Source organism: Tribolium castaneum, chromosome 7 (assembly GCF_031307605.1).
Source record: "Tribolium castaneum strain GA2 chromosome 7, icTriCast1.1, whole genome shotgun sequence".
Taxonomy (NCBI): Eukaryota; Metazoa; Arthropoda; class Insecta; order Coleoptera; family Tenebrionidae; genus Tribolium; species Tribolium castaneum.
This window is the reverse complement of record NC_087400.1, coordinates 2,730,598-2,748,887: the sequence shown is the minus strand read 5'-3', so window position 1 is coordinate 2,748,887 and position 18,290 is coordinate 2,730,598. Positions and strand designations below refer to the sequence as shown.

General features: G+C 27.6%; 1 protein-coding gene across 2 annotated transcripts; it reads right to left on the bottom strand.

Annotated features, from left to right (window-relative positions):
* Positions 1 to 5,350: 5,350 nt before the first annotated feature.
* On the bottom strand, positions 5,351 to 17,123 carry LOC103314778 (uncharacterized). Of its 2 annotated transcripts, none has more exons than XM_064358063.1 (3): positions 16,841 to 16,861; positions 8,742 to 8,910; positions 5,351 to 5,861 (listed from the first exon to the last, which is right to left on the bottom strand). In XM_064358063.1, the coding sequence occupies exons 1-3, from the start codon at positions 16,859 to 16,861 to the stop codon at positions 5,683 to 5,685; spliced, it is 369 nt and encodes a 122-aa protein (XP_064214133.1). In that variant the 3' UTR covers positions 5,351 to 5,682. The 2 variants fall into 2 exon arrangements, with proteins under 2 accessions (XP_064214133.1, XP_008199882.1); XM_008201660.3 differs by lacking the exon at positions 16,841 to 16,861 and adding an exon at positions 17,003 to 17,123 and having other exon boundaries at positions 5,352 to 5,861.
* Positions 17,124 to 18,290: the final 1,167 nt, after the last annotated feature.

Here is an 18,290-nt window from a genome sequence, read left to right as displayed (position 1 = left end):
TTTTTTAATGTGGAAGTACTGAAAAATCTGCTGAAAGTCTAATGTTTACTATTTTTTTCTGAAAAAAATCCTGAAACTATTTTAATTCAATGCACAAATTTTATTAAATTAATTATAATCAAATTTTGTAAAATTTTTGCTAATTTTGAAAGTGGCTGTTCTAAAAACGTGCTGGGAGACAAAATTTTATTATTTTTTTTTTCTGAAAAAATTCCTGAAATTATTCAATTCTAATTAATCGTAATTTGTGGCACAAATTTTAATTAATCATAAATTTTAATCAAATTTGTCTAAACTAGTGATATTTTTACACCTGACAGTTCTGAAAAACTTGTTAAAACTCGAATTTTTATTAATTTTTTCTGAAAATTTTCCAATAAAACCGTTAAATTCTAATTACTTTATTGTAGAAACTAATTAATTTTAATCTCATTTTATAAAATTAAGGCTATTTTTTAATGAAGCAGTTTTGAAAAATCTGCTGAAAGAGTAATGTTTACTGTTTTTTTTCTGAAAAAAATCGTGAAACTATTTTAATTTAATGCACAAATTTTAATTAATTTGTTTTAATCAAATTTTGTAAAATTTTCGCAAATTTTTAATGTGGCAGTTTTGAAAAACTTGCTGAGAGACTAACTTTTATTTATTTTTTTTCAAAAAAAATCCTGAATTTATTCAGTTGTAATTAATCGTAATTTGTTGCACAAATTTTAATTAATCAATTAATTTTAATTAAATTTGTTTAAACTGGTAATATTTTTACACCTGACAGTACTGAAAAACTTACTAAAACTCCAATTTTTATTAATTTTTTCCTGAAAATTTCTTAATAAACTATTTAATTCTGATTACTTTATTGTAAAAATTAATTGATTTTAATCTAATTTTGTAAAATTAACGCTACTTTTCAATGTGGCAGTACTGAAAATTTGCTGAAAGTTTAATACTTGTTCTGAAAAAAATCTTGAAACAAGGCAGTCCTGAAAAACTTGCTAAAACTATTTTTTCTTAAAAAAATTCTAAAATTGTTATATTCTGACTACGTATTTAGTCCACAGGTTTTAATGAATTAATTTTAATAACAAAGTTGTGGGCGTTTTTTCATGTGGAAATTTTAAAAAACTTGTAAAAATGCTAACTTTGACTGTTTTGTTTTGAAAATAATTGAAGAAATTTTATTTAGTTCTGACTTTTAATATTTAAATCGTTGATACTAATGCAATATTTCGTAATTCAGTGAAAAAAAATTTTTTTTATTAAATAGTTTTGGAAATTAAGACATCAAAAAAAACAAAAAAATATTTATTTGAGTTTAGGACCTCTCTAAAAAACCAAAAATTTATTTTTGAGCTTGAAAGTAAATTATGGGTCGCAATGACGTCGAAATGTATCCGTTATTTGAAAAACTGCTTCATCTAAACGTTGCAATTTTTTACTTTAATTAAAGCAGGAAAAGCGCTGTGCAAATAGTCCACCAACCTTTCGTCCATATTTATTCCTCCTATGTAAAGCTCGCAATCCTTTGCCTCAACTAACAAAAAGCTTAAATATTCCCATCTAAAAATAGCTCCAATCCCGACCATCTGCCATATAATTGAAAATTTATGTTAATGCGCTCGAAATTGCTTATAATTATCTCGTGTCATAAAGAGTTATAGTCTCTGCGATCGTCGTATCAATAACAGTTTAATTAAGAGCGCCTGACACGGGAAACTATGCACATAAAGCCCCATTCTGGAAGGTGTCAGAGCCTATAGTCAATTTGTTGCGATCGATGTCACATATGCAGAACGCAAATACCGTGCGAAAATCACCTCTAAACTGGGCTTTTCTTTGACGACTCAACCGAAAGCGCGCCGATTAAGCGTGAAAAGCCGACACACAAGTATTAAAATACACTACAACAAGTTGGAAAATCAATCATTTTCTAATTAGTTTTCCCGTTTTTCTAATCGAAGTTGAATAACGAGACGGGAGCTTACCAAAGCGAAAAATTACAAATGGTATTTCGGTTATTTTATTGTACTCACGGACGAGACTGGCATCCGGTTAATAAATGACCTGCATTTATTTCAGATTAGTTTTCCAGACGCTATCTTCAATATCAATCAAATTAATTGCACGAAAAGGAAATAATAAACTGAATAAAACGCCAAATTCGGGCCAGCGATGCGGAAAATATACCCTAGACAAGGATGCACTTATAGGGAATCGCATTGAACAAAGAGAGATGGAAAATAACAGACCAACTTTTATTATTTTAACACTGAAATCAAGTGTGCCTTGGAATGAATTATTAATTTGTTTAAATAAATAAAAATTTTATTAAAGCACTTTTTTTGATTGTTAAATTTTGGCGTTTTTTTTATTTGTATTATTTTTTTAAGGCAAATGTATTAGAAAAAAACAATAGTTTTGCTTAGATTTAGATAATTTTAAGTTAAAATCAAAGTTTCAGCAATTTTTCAGAACCAGCAAATGAAAATAAAAAGTTTTAGGAGACTTTTTCAGAAAAAAATTGTCAAGATTTACAGAGTTTTTGCAAATTTTTTAACATGGTAACATGTGGCAGTTATTATACAAAATTAGAATAAAAGTAATTAAGGCGAAATAAAATTGGAATTTTCTAAAAAGTGTGTACTTTTTCCAGAAATTTTTATTAATCCACCTGTTGAGAGCCACTGTGTGGCTTATGGTAGTTAATTTTTTCATTAAACAAAATGAAGATGGTGGCGCATAGACGTTTTGAAAATTTTTCAAAATTGTTAACATGTTCATAAGTGTGGGAGGTTCGAATCCCGGTCCTGGCTAAAAGAAAAAAATTTTTTTTTGGTAAATTTAATAAGAAAACACAAATTGAAATTGAAAAATTACGTAGTGAACCTAGAAATTAATTTACCTTTGCTGTTTAGTCAATAATATTAAAATATTTTTGCTGTATTCTAGTTCAGCGGTTCTCAAAATTTTTCAGATTTTGCAGTAGTGTCACATTAAAAAATAGCGTTAATTTTATAAAATTAAATTAAAAGCAATTAATTAAATTTTACAATAAAGTAATTAGAATTAAACAGTTGAATTAGATAATTTAAAAAAAAAATAAAAAATCTGAAGTTTCAGCAAGATTTTCAGGCCCGCCACATAAAAAATAACAGCAATTTAATTTGTAAAATTAGATTAAAATTAATTAATAAATTAACATTTGTGTATTAAAGTAAAATTAATTACGATTGAGTAGTTTCAGGATTTTTTTCAAAAACATAAATAAAAGCTAGACTTTCAGGATTTTCAGAACTGCCACAATAAGAAATAGCGTCAAATTTTTAAAATTAGATAAAAATTAATTAATTAAAATTGTGCAATAAAATAATCAGAATCAAATAATTTTAAGATTATTTTCAAAAAAAAAAAAATTAAACATGACTGAATTTTCAACAAATTTTTCAAATCTGTCACATAAGAAATAGTACTAATTTTGTAAAATTCAATAAAAACTAATTAATTAAGATTTGTGTAATAAAGTAATCAAGACTGAATTCAGTTGCAAGAATTATTTCAGGAAGAAATTATTGAAAACTAAAGTCAGAGAATTTTGAAAAATTAAGTGAAATTTTCCAATCAAATAAAATTAATTAAAAATTAATTAATTAAATTTTTTTACAGAATTACCTCAAGAATCTTGTCTTGAGTTCACCATTTGTTTGAAAGATTTAAATTTTTGTCGTAACATTTCGTAACAAACAATTTTATAAAATTAAATTCCCATCTAATTAGCTTTGAAAGTCGCTTACTCTCATTTTATTTAATTTTTCCTAAAATATTTAATTACGGACGTTGCTCTAAAAATTAACTCTTACAAACGACTAATTCTATTAAATTGTTTAACGTCTTTTGTGGCTTTAAAACTAGAAATTGCAAAAACACAAAAATCTTCAATCTATTTCGAAGTCTTACGATCAAATAAATATTTTTTTTCGTTTTTTTTATCGTTTATTGCCCAATTTTTCCAAGAAAATCAACCGCAAACACTTTTTTTTACTGAATTACTTCTTACAAATTGCTCTAAAGCTCTAAATCGGAGAATTATAGAAAAATAAAAAATCATCGATCCGCTTCGCTTTGTCGTCTCCGACAAAGCCTCCAAAGGAGTCGTTATCTTACCTTAAATGAAAGAAAAACAGCTTCGCAAGTTAATGAAATGCTGAATAAATATCCCGACTTTGAAGCATCACAATAAGGAAATAGACTTAGAAACTTTATAAAGTAAACTAGTGTTTCGCTTTTTATTAAACTAAACCACGAGTAAAATCCCTTATTATTCGTCTTGAGCCGTCTTGAAGCCAATATCAAATATTAAAATAACAAATTGTGTGAAATTGGGCGTAAGATGAACCACAGACTTGGCAGAAAGCAATATCTCACAGTTTCCAACTTTCACACAAACCATAATACCTCACTACATTTTACACAAAAAAATTTCTTACACAAAGTTATTAATCTTGTACACATTCCCTAATATTTGTGTTTGATAAACTCGTGCCCGGATGAGAGTTTAGGGAGAGCTAACCGCAGCGGGAATTGAATTAGTTGGTAGAAAAAAAAATCCCTGCACTACTCAAATGAGTGCTTTAATGAGCCAGGGAATTTAGCCCTTCAAGGTTGGTATTTAGTGAAATTTACGACGTAAAAAACACTGATGAAATTTTGGTGGCAAAAAAACGCCAGAATTCAAAAAAGTAAAAACAGTGTCGTAATAAAATTGGCGCCAAATTTGAATTTTGACACTAATTTCGCGCTGTAAGCCTAATATTAAATAAAAAATAAACTTTAATAAACCATAGTAGCATAAAAAATGGCGATTTTTAGTGAAAAAAACCGCCAAAATTTAAAAATTCAAAAAAGTGCTATAATGAAATTGGCGCCAAATTTGAATTTAGACACTAATTTAACTCTTCAAGGTTGGTATTAAGTGAAATTAGCACTCGCATGACTTACAAAAGTTGATTTTGTGTAAAAAAAAAACGCAAAAACTCAAAACATTAAAACAATGCTTTAATACAATTGGCGCCAAATTTGAATTTTGACACTAATTTTGCTCCATCAGGCTGGTATTAAGTAAATAATACAGCATAAAACACTTGAATAACATTAGAAATGAAGATTTTTGGTGAAAAAAACTGCTAAAATTTGTAAATTAAAAAGAGTGCTGTAATGAAGTTGGCGCCAAATTTGAATTCAACACTGGACTAAGCGTTTTGATTGGATGATTTAGTTCCTTACGTTAGTAATTGATGACACTTACCTTTGTTTTGAAGATTAATTTTTTTTAAGATATTCGGGAATAGTAAAAAAACTCGCTTTTTTGAAATTCTCTATTTAACGTTTGACATAACAGTACATAGCAATAAACACAAAACACCCAATAACGCAAAACACATGCATATACATTATTGCACAATTTTTGACAATCAACTCAAGGACAAATGAAAATCGAATCACCGCAGTCTTTGTGTGAAATGACGTTATTCCCGCCATTATTTGAGACACACTGTAGGGAAAGTAGAGCCGTTGATGGGCGTGAAGTTGGCTGACGTAGGCCTGATTTTTTTTTTTTTTTTTGGTTGACGATGATGAAAAAAGTGAATGTCTGTCGTAATGGCGGCGGAAAGCGTCGCGACGCTCCGTTTAACCCCATCGTAGTGGTTGGCCATGCTGTCGATCTCGGGGTTGGGACGAAAACGTGTTAGGGTTGCTGCGAATTGGAGTTCTTTGCTTGCCGATGGAGCTGATGGGACTCCAACGGGAGAACATTGTAATGGCGCGTTTGTCGGCGAGCTGGGGAGGGAGGAGGTCGTAGTCGGCGTCTGAAAGGGAAACAAAACAAAAAATGACGACATTTTACATAAAAAAAATTAAGCATGACCTGAAATTGCCGTTTTCCGTAAAGAAAAGCCACCAAAATTCAAAAATAAAAAACAGTGCTATAATAAAATTGGCGCCAAATTTTAATTTTAATACTCAAATGGGCGTTTTAATTGGTATATTTTTGGTTCTTTAAGTTGGATAGTTGAAATATATTAGCTTTTTAGGATTGCCTAATGTTTATTGAATAATTATACACAAAAATAGTATACAGGGTGAGTAAAAAAATTTGAAGATAACACTCTGTATAATTACAATAAATGCTTTTGTTATGTAGAATAAACACCTCAAAAATTATTTTCACATTATTTTAATAGGAAATAAGTTTAAGTACAGCGAAGTACAAAAATAAAGCGATTTTTTTATTTCCAAATTTCTGGATAATGACATCACATTTACGTAATTACATAATTTAATTAATAATTTTTCATAGAATAATAAATTCACATTATGTTAAAATATACTCTTTAATCAACACATTTTTAAACACTTTGTATGATTATAATAAATACCATTTCCATGCCTAGACAACTCAAAACCTATTTTCGCATTACTTTAGCGAAAAATAAATTCAAGTACAGTGACATACAAAAGTAAAGCGACTTTTTTATTTTGGAATCACAGCAAGCCATGACATTTCTTTAATTTATTAATTACAATTAAATATTTTTATTGAGCAACAAATACGTATTATGGTACAGTAGATGACAAAAGTAATTTCGATGTTCAAAAAATATATATATATATATTCTTTGTTTAACACTCTGTATGATTATAATAAATACCATTTCCATGCCTAGACAACTCAAAACCTATTTTCGCATTACTTTAGCGAAAAATAAATTCAAGTACAGTGACATACAAAAGAAAAGCGACTTTTTTATTTTAGAATCACTGCAAGCCATGACATTTTTTTAATTTATCAATTACATTTAAATATTTTTATTGGGCAACAAAAAAAACGTATTATTGTACAGTAGGTGACAAAAGTAATTTCATTGTTCAAAATATATATATATTCTTTGTTTAACACTCTGTATGATTATAATAAATACCATTTCCATGCCTAGACAACTCAAAACCTATTTTCGCATTACTTTAGCAAAAAATAAATTCAAGTACAGTGACATATAAAAGTAAAGCGATTTTTTTATTTTGGAATCACAGCAAGCCATGACATCTCTTTAATTTATTAATTACAATTAATTTTTTTTATTGAGGAACAAATACGTATTATGGTACAGTCGATGACAAAAGTAATTTCGTTGTTCAAAATATATATTTTCATTGTTTAACACTCTGTATGATTATAATAAATACCATTTCTATGCCTAGACAACTCAAAACCTATTTTCGCACTACTTTAGCGAAAAATAAATTAAAGTACAGTGACATACAAAAGTAAAGCGACTTTTTTATTTTGGAATCACAGCAAGCCATGACATTTCTGTAATTTATTAATCACAATTAAATTTTTTTATTGAGGAACAAATACGTATTATGGTACAGTAGATGACAAAAGTAATTTCGTTGTTCAAAATATATATATATTCTTTGTTTAACACTCTGTATGATTATAATAAATACCATTTCCATGCCTAGACAACTCAAAACCTATTTTCGCACTACTTTAGCGAAAAATAAATTTAAGTACAGTGACATACAAAAGTAAAGCGATTTTTTTATTTTGAAATCACAGCAAGCAATGACATTTCTGTAATTTATTAATCACAATTAAATTTTTTTATTGAGCAACAAATACGTATTATTGTACAGTAGATGACAAAAGTAATGTCGTTGTTCAAAATATATATATTCATTGTTTAACACTCTGTATGATTATAATAAATACCATTTCCATGCCTAGACAACTCAAAACCTATTTTCGCATTACTTTAGCGAAAAATATATTCAAGTACAGTGACATACAAAAGTAAAGTGACTTTTTTATTTTGGAATCACAGTAAGCCATGACATTTCTTCAATTTATTAATTATAATTAAATATTTTTATTGAGCAACAAATACGTATTATGGTACAGTAGATAACAAAAGTAATTTCATTGTTCAAAATATATATATTCTTTGTTGAACACTCTGTATGATTATAATAAATACCATTTCTACGTCTAGACAAATCAAAGTCTATTTTCGCATTACTTTACCGAAAAATAAATTCAAGTACAGTGACATAAAAAAGTAAAGCGACTTTTTTATTTTAGAATCACTGCAAGCCATGACATTTCTTTAATTTATTAATTACAATTAAATATTTTTATTGGGCAACAAATACGTATTATTGTACAGTAGATGACAAAAGTAATGTCGTTGTTCAAAATATATATATTCATTGTTTAACACTCTGTATGATTATAATAAATACCATTTCCATGCCTAGACAACTCAAAACCTATTTTCGCATTACTTTAGCGAAAAATATATTCAAGTACAGTGACATACAAAAGTAAAGCGACTTTTTTATTTTGGAATCACAGCAAGCCATGACATTTCTTTAATTTATTAATTACAATTAAATATTTTTATTGAGCAACAAATACGTATTCTGGTACAGTGAAGGACAAAAGTAATGTCATTCAACAAAATATACATTTTTTTAACACATGCTTTGTCGATTTTGCACTAAAACACGAAATCATTCCGAGAATAAAAGCATCAAATGTCAAAGTCCACCACATTACAAATTAATCAATCAAATGTCATTATTAATGTCAAAAGTGCGCATAATTGAAAAACTTTGCCTCCTGTGATTGACAGCTTGGTTTTGTAATTGGAATGATTTATTTAATTGTTATATTTCTGTACCTGGATTGTATATCACGTTTCGTTGGCTGTGTGCATCCGGACGTCTTCTGAGGGCGATTTCCGGCATAGAAATGGACAGGTCCTGCCACAGGGGCCCTTCCAGGGGCTCCATCGGCCGTCCCTCCACCATAAAAACGTACAATAAACTCGTCATTATTATTCGCCACATCTGCAACAAGAGCGCGCCCCATTAGCTAGCACTTGAAAAATCCCGTTATAGACTCTCTTTAAATTCAGATTCAGGTGTGCGAGGAGAACGCTTTATTACATAATCCAAATTGAAAGCGTGGCTTTTTGCCTTATCGATGTATAATGTAGCTTATTCGTGACATTCGCCTAATTCGGATTAAGTGGCTTGAAAGCGCGTTTATAGTAAAACGTAATTAGAGAATAGATGGAGGCGATTGGAAAAAATTTATTAGCACAGACAAACGTCAAACTACCTATTAATTATCGATTTGGACGTGTGATTGAGTGAATGGACGGATGTGTTGTAAAGGATGCTTGGCGGTGACATGCTGGGGCTTGATTGCGAGCAAATTTTGCGATTTTTGCAGAAATATTCAATCCAGCTTTTGGTAAAAACAAACTTTTCCGAAACGTTGTATACGGGAATTTTTAACTGGAATAAAGAAAACTTGGATATAGGCAATTTTTTCTTTTTTTTTTTGGTTTTTTCTTGCCCATCATTGGTGGCTATGGTTTTGGTTTACCTACTGTCAAAACTGCACAGCCACCTCCAACTTTTGTTTCAAATTCGTGTGACACTTCATGTAAAAGAGCACTTTGCAAGAAATACAACGCACTCTTTGTTTTCTGAAAATCTCCAAAGTCTACGATAAAAAAATTAAAATAGTGTGGACTTATTGACTAAAATAAAATTTGTAACTTGAATATAAGCGATTTTTGTAAAAAAATCTGAAACTTGTCGCACATTGTTTGATGCAGCAGCTTTTGTTTATCTGTTTTCAAAAATGCCCAGCTACCTCTGACTTTTTTTCCAAATGTAACGGTATGTCAAGTGTCACCTCATGTGAAAGAGCACTTTGCAAGGAATACAACGCACTCTTTGTTTTCTGAATATTTTCATAGCCTACGCGATAAAAAAATAAAAAACAATTTTTATAAGCTGAAATTAGGCAAATCACACTAGAAATGTTGCAAAATGTTAGAAATTTATGCTACTATCGTTGTGTTATTTCCCATTTTGAACAATTGTTGCATCAAATAATGTCAAACTTATAAAATGGGTTTTTATTTTTCTATCACGTAGGCTTTGAAAAAATTCAAAAAACAAATAGTGCGTTGTAATGCTTGCGAAAAAGGCTTTCGTAGGAGGTGTCACTTGACATACCAATACATTTGAAAGAAAAAGTTAGAGGTGGCTGTGAAAAATTGCCTTTTTTTATTATTACACAATAAGAAGGTTTTTTTAATGAAAACTGTACTAAAACACTCAAAAAAGGCAAAATTTTTATTATTTTCGATTTTTATTTGTAATTTTTGGAACTGTTCTGAAAAACTTACACAAAATAACTAAGTTTTTGACTGAAAAACAGACTAAAACGTTCGAAAACTATAACAACAATGTTGTTAGAACTATTTAATCGATTTGTTTTTGCAAAATAAGTGAGCTTTTCGAGCAAGAACAAGATAAATTTAACACAAAATGCAAAATTAAAAAAAAATTTTCTTAAAAAAATACTAAACTTATTTATTTTAGACTTTCATGGATAATGTCTTTGTCAATTTAAACAAAATTGCCCGAAAATAGTAAGATTTATTTCGAAAATGGCCAAATAATGTAATTTTCGAGATTTTTTGTGATGTCTAAACTTGTTCAAACAACAAAATAACTGAGTTGTTGACTCAAAAACGTACCAAAACACTCGAAAATGATAAGAACGTTGAAATTTTCGACTTTCACAGATAATTTCACAGTCTGTTTAAGAAAATTTGACAAGAAAAGTGCCTGAAACCACGTAATTTTCGACCTATTTCAGTCGATTTAATTTTGCAAAATAAATGAGTTTCTCGTTCAAAAATACAATAAATTTTTCAAAAAAGACCAAAAAATGAATTTTTTAACTTTAATTTGCAATTTCTAAACCTATTCTAAAAAACAGTTGAAAAACGTCAAAATTAATTTTAGTTTCGACTTTCAGAGAAAATTTTTGTCAATTTGTGCAAAATTTTGCAAAAAAGACTAAGATTTAAAGTAAGTTTTTCGGCTAAAAATAAGATAAATTTACCGAAAAAGTTAATTGATATTGTAATTTTCGACTTTTATTTGTGATTTTTTAACCAGATTTAAGAGATTTGTGCAATATAACTAACTTTTTAACTTTGGACTGTTTGAGTTTTTAGCTCAAAATAATTTTTGACATGATTAAAAAGTTATGAATTTTTCGTCAAAAGTCACAAAAACACAATAATTATCCGCATTTTATTACGAAACTTTACATAGTTTGATAACAATTTTTTGTCTCTCCTAGTTTAGCATATTGTTGACGTTTCACCGCCTCCTACACCATTCCCTTCTTTAACTCCATTTCCCAAACTTTTCCCCGAATAAAAGCGAGTTTTTATTAAATGAACGAACATCCCGCGTTGCATTTTTCTCCCCATTTCCTCGTTGTTTATCGCCTTTAAAACCGAACAAAACCCAAAGCCAGTCATTGGCGAAAATGCGCCATTCGGATGCAGCAAGCGAACCATAATCATATCGCCATAAATGCAAATATCGGACACTTTCCTAAGCCCACCTACGTCTCAACTCGGCAAACTCGAATCAACTTGGCTGGGAGCATGGCCAGCTACAGTAAAACTTCGCTTATCTGAGCGTGAAAATAATAGTTATGAGAGTTCGGATTGAAGAAGTTTAACTGTAGGCGAGTTAGATGCAATAAAGCGGGAGATAAAAAGTGAATTGTGATCGAGAGGCGATTTATTGATGCAGAGGTGTATAGAGAAAGCTATAAAGCTATAGAAATCCGGTTGATAGTAAACACTTTTCCACTATCTATTATTATTATGAAAAGAGAGCGAGAAGTGACCTCGTGACCTGTAAAATATACACAACGGTCAAAAGATGTAGCCCAGGGCTACCGGAACATTACTTTTGATATAAATTTTTTTTTTATTTGATTTTATTTTTTATTTTATTTTTATTTATTTTTATATGAATGATAAGGCGTGACAAAATATTGTATTTGAATTTAAAATATGTATTTATTTTGAACTAAAAACTTATTAATTCAACGAAAGTTTCTTCTAAAACTACAAAAAGTTATGTTACTTTGAAATATTTTCCCTAAAGCTAAAAACTAAAGCGCAAAATTTCCCAAAAAAAGCAAAAACATTTTAAAACCCCACCTTAAAAAAAACATTTCTGAGAAAATTTTGTTTAAAATTAGACCGAAAAATTATTTAAAATGTCGAAAATAATATTGTTTTTTATTTTTAGAGCGTTTTGTTAGTTTTTTAAACAAAAACTCACTTATTTTATATATTTTTTCATTTACATTTTTATATTTTTGCCTATTTTGTTCAAAGTGATTTTATTAAAAAATAACCAAATATCGTCGAAAATCATGATTTTGAGCAAAAAAAATACTATTTTCACAAAATGTTGCCCAAATACAAAAACTATCCATGAAAGGAAAAAATAATACGTTTAATCCGTTTTTAATAAAAAAGAGTGTCTTGTATAAATTAGAATAAAATTAAAAATACAAAAAAATCGAAACTGATATGAGAAATTCATTTATTTTTCGAAATCAGATCGATCTAAAAAGTTGTAAATTTTCGTGTTTTTTTTCCGTTTAGAATGATTTTGTTAACAAAAAATTACATCAAAAATTACATAAGTTTGGGTTAAAAGCACACTTTTCTCGCAAATTTTGGTCAAACGGACATAGAAATTATTTCCAGAGCTTGAAGATTAGGTTATTTTTGTCTTTTTTAAGCATTTTAGCAAATTTTTGAAGCAAAAAAAAACGATAAACTCTTATATTTTGCAAAATCAGATTGATTTAAATAAATAGAATTTGATGCTTTTATTTTTTGAACGCTTTAGAAATGATTTGATTACAAAAAATTACAATAAATTACAATAAACTACGTGATTTTGTGCTAAAATCTTACTTTTTTCGCAAAATTTAGCTCAAAACGGAAAAAAATCGTGAAACTCGCCTAAAATAAATTACTTTTTTTTTCGAGCGTTTTTGCGCTTTTTATTCAGAAAATACTTACTTATTACGGTCAAAAGACGTAGCCCAGGGCTACCGTAACATTACTTTTGATATAAATATTTATTTTATTTTATTTAATTTTTTATTTTATTTTTATTTATTTTTATATAAATGGTAAGGCGTGACAAAACATTGTATTTGAATTTAAAATATGTATTTATTTTGAACTAAAAACTTACTAATTCAACGAACGTTTCTTCTAAAACTACAAAAAGTTATGTTTCTTTGAAATATTTTCCCTAAAGATAAAAACTAAAGCGCAAAATTTCCCAAAAAAAAACAAAAACATTTTAAAACGCCACCTTTAAAAAAAACATTACTGACAAAATTTTGTTTAAAAATAGATCGAAAAATTATTTAAAATGTCAAAAATAATATTGTTTTTTTGTTTTTCGAGCGTTTTGTTACATTTTTTTAATCAAAAACTCACTTATTTTATATATTTTTTCATATAAATTTTTATATTTTTGCCTATTTTGTTCAAAGTGATTTCGTTAAAAAATAACCAAATATCGTCGAAAATCATGATTTTGAGCAAAAAACTTACTTTTCTCACAAAATTTTGCCCAAATACAAAAATTATCCATGAAAGGCAAAAATAATACGTTTAATCCGTTTCTAATAAAAAAGATTATCTTGTATAAATTAGAATAAAACTAAAAACACAAAAAAATCGAAACTGATATGAGAAATTCATTTATTTTTCGAAATCAGATCGATCTAAAAAGTTGTAAATTTTCGTGTTTTTTTTTCCGTTTAGAATGATTTTGTTAACAAAAAATTACATCAAAAATTACATAATTTTGGGCTAAAAGCTCACTTTTCTCGCAAATTTTGCTCAAACGGACATAGAAATTATTTCCAGAGCTTGAAGATTAGGTTATTTTTGTCTTTTTTAAGCATTTTAGCAAATTTTTGAAGCAAAAGAAAACGATAAACTCTATTATTTTGCAAAATCAGATTGATTTAAATAAATAGAATTTGATGTTTTTATTTTTTGGACGCTTTAGAAATGATTTGATTACAAAAAATTACAATAAATTACAATAAACTACGTGATTTTGTGCTAAAATCTTACTTTTCTCGCAAAATTTAGCTCAAAACGGAAACAAATCGTGAAACTCGCCTAAAATAAATTACTTTTTTTTTCGAGCGTTTTGTGCTTTTTATTCAGAAAAAACTTACTTATTACGGTCAAAAGACGTAGCCCAGGGCTACCGTAACATTACTTTTGATATAAATATTTATTTTATTTTATTTAATTTGTTATTTTATTTTTATTTATTTTTATATAAATGGTAAGGCGTGACAAAACATTGTATTTGAATTTAAAATATGTATTTATTTTGAACTAAAAACTTACTAATTCAACGAACGTTTCTTCTAAAACTACAAAAAGTTATGTTACTTTGAAATATTTTCCCTGAAGATAAAAACTAAGGCGCAAAATTTCCCAAAAAAAAAAACAAAAACATTTTAAAACGCCACCTTTAAAAAAACTTTTCTAAGAAAATTTTGTTTAAAATTAGATCGAAAAATTATTTAAAATGTTCAAAATAATATTGTTTTTTTGTTTTTAGAGCGTTTTTAATCAAAAACTCACTTATTTTATTTATTTTTTTTTAATAAATTTTATATTTTTGCGTATTCTGTTCAAAGTGATTTCGTTAAAAAATACCAAATATCGTCGAAAATCATGATTTTGAGCAAAAAAATTACTTTTCTCACGAAATTTTGCCCAAATACAAAAATTATCCATGAAAGGCAAAAATAATACATTTAATCCGTTTTTAATAAAAAAAATTATCTTGTATAAATTAGAATAAACTGATATGAAAAATTCACTTATTTTGCGAAATCAGATCGATCTAAAAAGTTGTAAATTTTCTTGTTTTTTTTTTCGTTTAGAATGATTTTGTTAACAAAAAATTACATCAAAAATTACGTAATTTTGGGATAAAAGCACACTTTTCTCACAAATTTTGCTCAAACCGACATAGAAATTATTTTCAGAGCTCGAAGATTAGATTATTTTTGTCTTTTTTCAAGCATTTTAGCAAATTTTTGAAGCAAAAAAACGATAAACTCTATTATTTTGCAAAATCAAATTGATTCAAATAAATAGAATTTGATGTTTTTATCTTTTGGACGCTTTAGAAATGATTTGATTACAATAAATTACTATAAATTACAAAAAATTACAAAAAACTACAAAAAATTACAAAAAATTACAAAAAATTACAAAAAATTACAAAAAATTACAATAAATTACAACAAACTACGTGATTTTGTGCTAAAATCTTACTTTTCTCGCACAATTTAGCTCAAAACGAAAAAAAATTATTCGTAAAACTCGCCTAAAATAATATTACTTTTTTCTTTTTCAATCGTTTCAGAAAAAAACTTACTTATTTTGTAATAAAAAGTCACAAATAAGTGAAAAATGGCAATATTTTGGATTTTTTCTATCGTTTTATCTTGTTCTTGAGCCAAAAACTCACTTGTTTTGCAAAATTTCTTTCAAAAAAACAAAAAACCACAGCCAAAAATCATTATATTTGCGTGTTTAAAATGCTTATGATCATTTTTAAATTAAAAAGGCAGTTTTCCTCGTAAAATTTTGCCTAAACAAGCATTTATAGAATTCAAAAATTGCGTAATTTTTTAAATTTCAGTAGTTTTTTTTATAAAAACCAGTTTAAAAAATCATAAACCAAGGTTGAAAATAACATTATACTCACTAATTTTGCAAAATTAAATTAATAAAAATAGGTCAAAATTTTTTTTATCGTTTTATTACTTTTTCTTTTTTAGAACATTTTGTACTTTTTCACTTATTTATTTTTTTAATAGTAGCAGCACAAAAAAACACAAATAAAAGTAGAAAATTGCATTATTTTAGACTTTTTTGATCAATTTTTGTTGTTTTTGAGCGGAAAACTTTCTTTTAGAAAATAGCCAAAAAAAACTTTATGTCAGATAACAAATAAAAAAAAGAGAACTATCCGCTTTTTTCCGATAAATGTATCTTAACATAGCACAATTATTTTTTAAAATATTTTTTTTATAATTTTTATTTCGTGTTATCAGCGAAAAGTTAAAATCAAGCCAAAAATCTCCCTCAAAAAATCAAAAACTTACGTAGTTTTTTTGCCCTTTTCAAACAAAAATAACTGAATTAGATCGAAATTGGATGACTTTTAGTTCGTTTAATGACAAGAAACGTCCAAAAAAATCGACTAAAAGCTAATAAAAAAATAAACACTCAGCAATTAAGTAGCGCCTTAATTGTATTAAATTAATAAAGTTATGTCCCGTCCGATCTAGTCGTAGAATCCAATTATCTTGCAAAGGAGTGTATCAAAGTGTAGATAAATTGTGCAAATGTCACATCAATCAATTCCGAATTAAATTTACGAATGCAGGAATTTAGTTCAATTAATTGCGCCGTTAAAAGCACTCTCCAGAAGGCTAAAAATATAGCGATTTTTATTCTCTTGCCTCACACACGGAAATGTCCTGACACTTCATCTTTCACACTAAACCCCAACTCTAAGCCGAAAAATCCTCCAATTTGTTCCAAGGATTTGCAACGACAAAAACGACAATTATGAGATTATTTTTTTGCATTTCCTTAATTAAAATCAAAAATTTGGACAAAACACGCAATCCAATTTTTTCAGCTAAGATAATCAACGATTGATCACGCTTTTATGACGCTTTTAATGAGAGCAATCAGTCAAAAAGTTCAATAAAGCCAAAGATAAATTCGGTTTTATTAAGACAGTAATTGTTGTGTGTGTTAGCCACGTGCAAACCTAATTAAAACTAAAACTAATTACTTACGGCCATTTTGCGTTCTGTCATTAATTAATTAATCCAACCCTAACAACACGACCGGAATTACATCAAACAAAAATGAAAAAAAAAACGAAAAAAAAAATTAATTTTTCCCCTGACATTTCACGAATTCAATCTCGTAAATTTTTTAAAACAAAATCGACTTACAGTGAGTCCGGTCCTGTTCCTCACTTATAAAAACCTTGCTACAACCACTACAGACGAATACCGGAATGTCACTAGCAGTAAGGTACTAAAGCACCTAAATTTGAAAAGTTTGTGATGCTGGGAAACACAGTTTTGATACGATTATCTCAACTTGTTGCACCAGGATTAGAGAGCTTTGGTATCAAAACTTGCTACCGACACCTGTAGAATGTGCAGGCGAGCTTTTAGGCCGAAAGCTGCTTTTGAACGATTTTTAATTCATTCGACTTTTGTTTTTACAAATTTGCACAAAATTGAACACGAAACGACGTATTGGTGCAATTTTTGCGCATAAAAGAACGAAAATGGGGGATTTGATCGAATTTTAGCGTCAAAGGAGAGATTTAGAAGCAAAAAAACAAGACTTAAGTATTTATTATTTGTTTCTTTTCAGTACTGAAGTGAGTGCTTTAATAAACCTACTAGTTTTTTAATTTGGAATATTTTATTATTGCAGTTGGTAGCACTTTTCGTAAAAAATGATCAAATAAAAAAATATTCTAGTAAAAAAGATATTATTTAATCCTTGACATAAGGTTTAAAAAATGTTATTTTTTATCATATTTCTTACAGTTGGCAACACTGTGTTTTTTTTAGAAATGGTGATACAATATCACCAGCTGCGTTGTAAAAATATTTTTAACAAATGCTTATATCAATTAAAAAATGTACCTAAATTAAATTTTAGAGTATCTTATTACAGTTGGTAGCATTGTTGTGTGAAAATCACTAATATGTGCCTTATTATTAGTGTTTTTAATAAAAAAAAATTGCAAAAAAATACAAAAACACGGATTTATAATTTTTCGTAATTTTTATTTAAAGTTTAGAGTGTTACCAACTTTGAAAAAATAAATAATTTTGCCTCATTTCAACATTGTAATCAATGCTTTAATAGAAATATTCTAGTAGTTATCTACCAAGTATTTATTTTATTAAAAAGTATTAAATTAAATTAAAATTTAATTAAAAAAAATTCAATTAAAAAGTACTTAAATAAATTTTAGGGTATTTTATTATTACAGTTGATTGCACTGTTGTGTTAAAATCACAATTATCTGCCTTATTATTGCTCTTTTTGACAGAAAAATTATGCAAAAAGACTTTAAAAAACACAGTTTTATCGTTTAATTCTCGTAATTTATATTTAAGGTGTTACCAACTGTGAAAAGAATATAAAAGATTATTCTAATAAAAAAATTCTTTAATCCTTGACATAAAGTTTAACAGATGTTACTTTTTACCATAT

Bases quoted from the DNA above. Each gene is read 5' to 3' on its own strand.
- LOC103314778 (XM_064358063.1), bottom strand. From the start codon at position 16,861: ATGACAGAACGCAAAATGGCC. The intron at 8,911-16,840 runs GTAAGTAATTAG...CTCTTGTTGCAG, and splicing joins TGACAGAACGCAAAATGGCC to ATGTGGCGAATAATAATGAC. The intron at 5,862-8,741 runs GTACAGAAATAT...TTTCCCTTTCAG, and splicing joins AAACGTGATATACAATCCAG to ACGCCGACTACGACCTCCTC.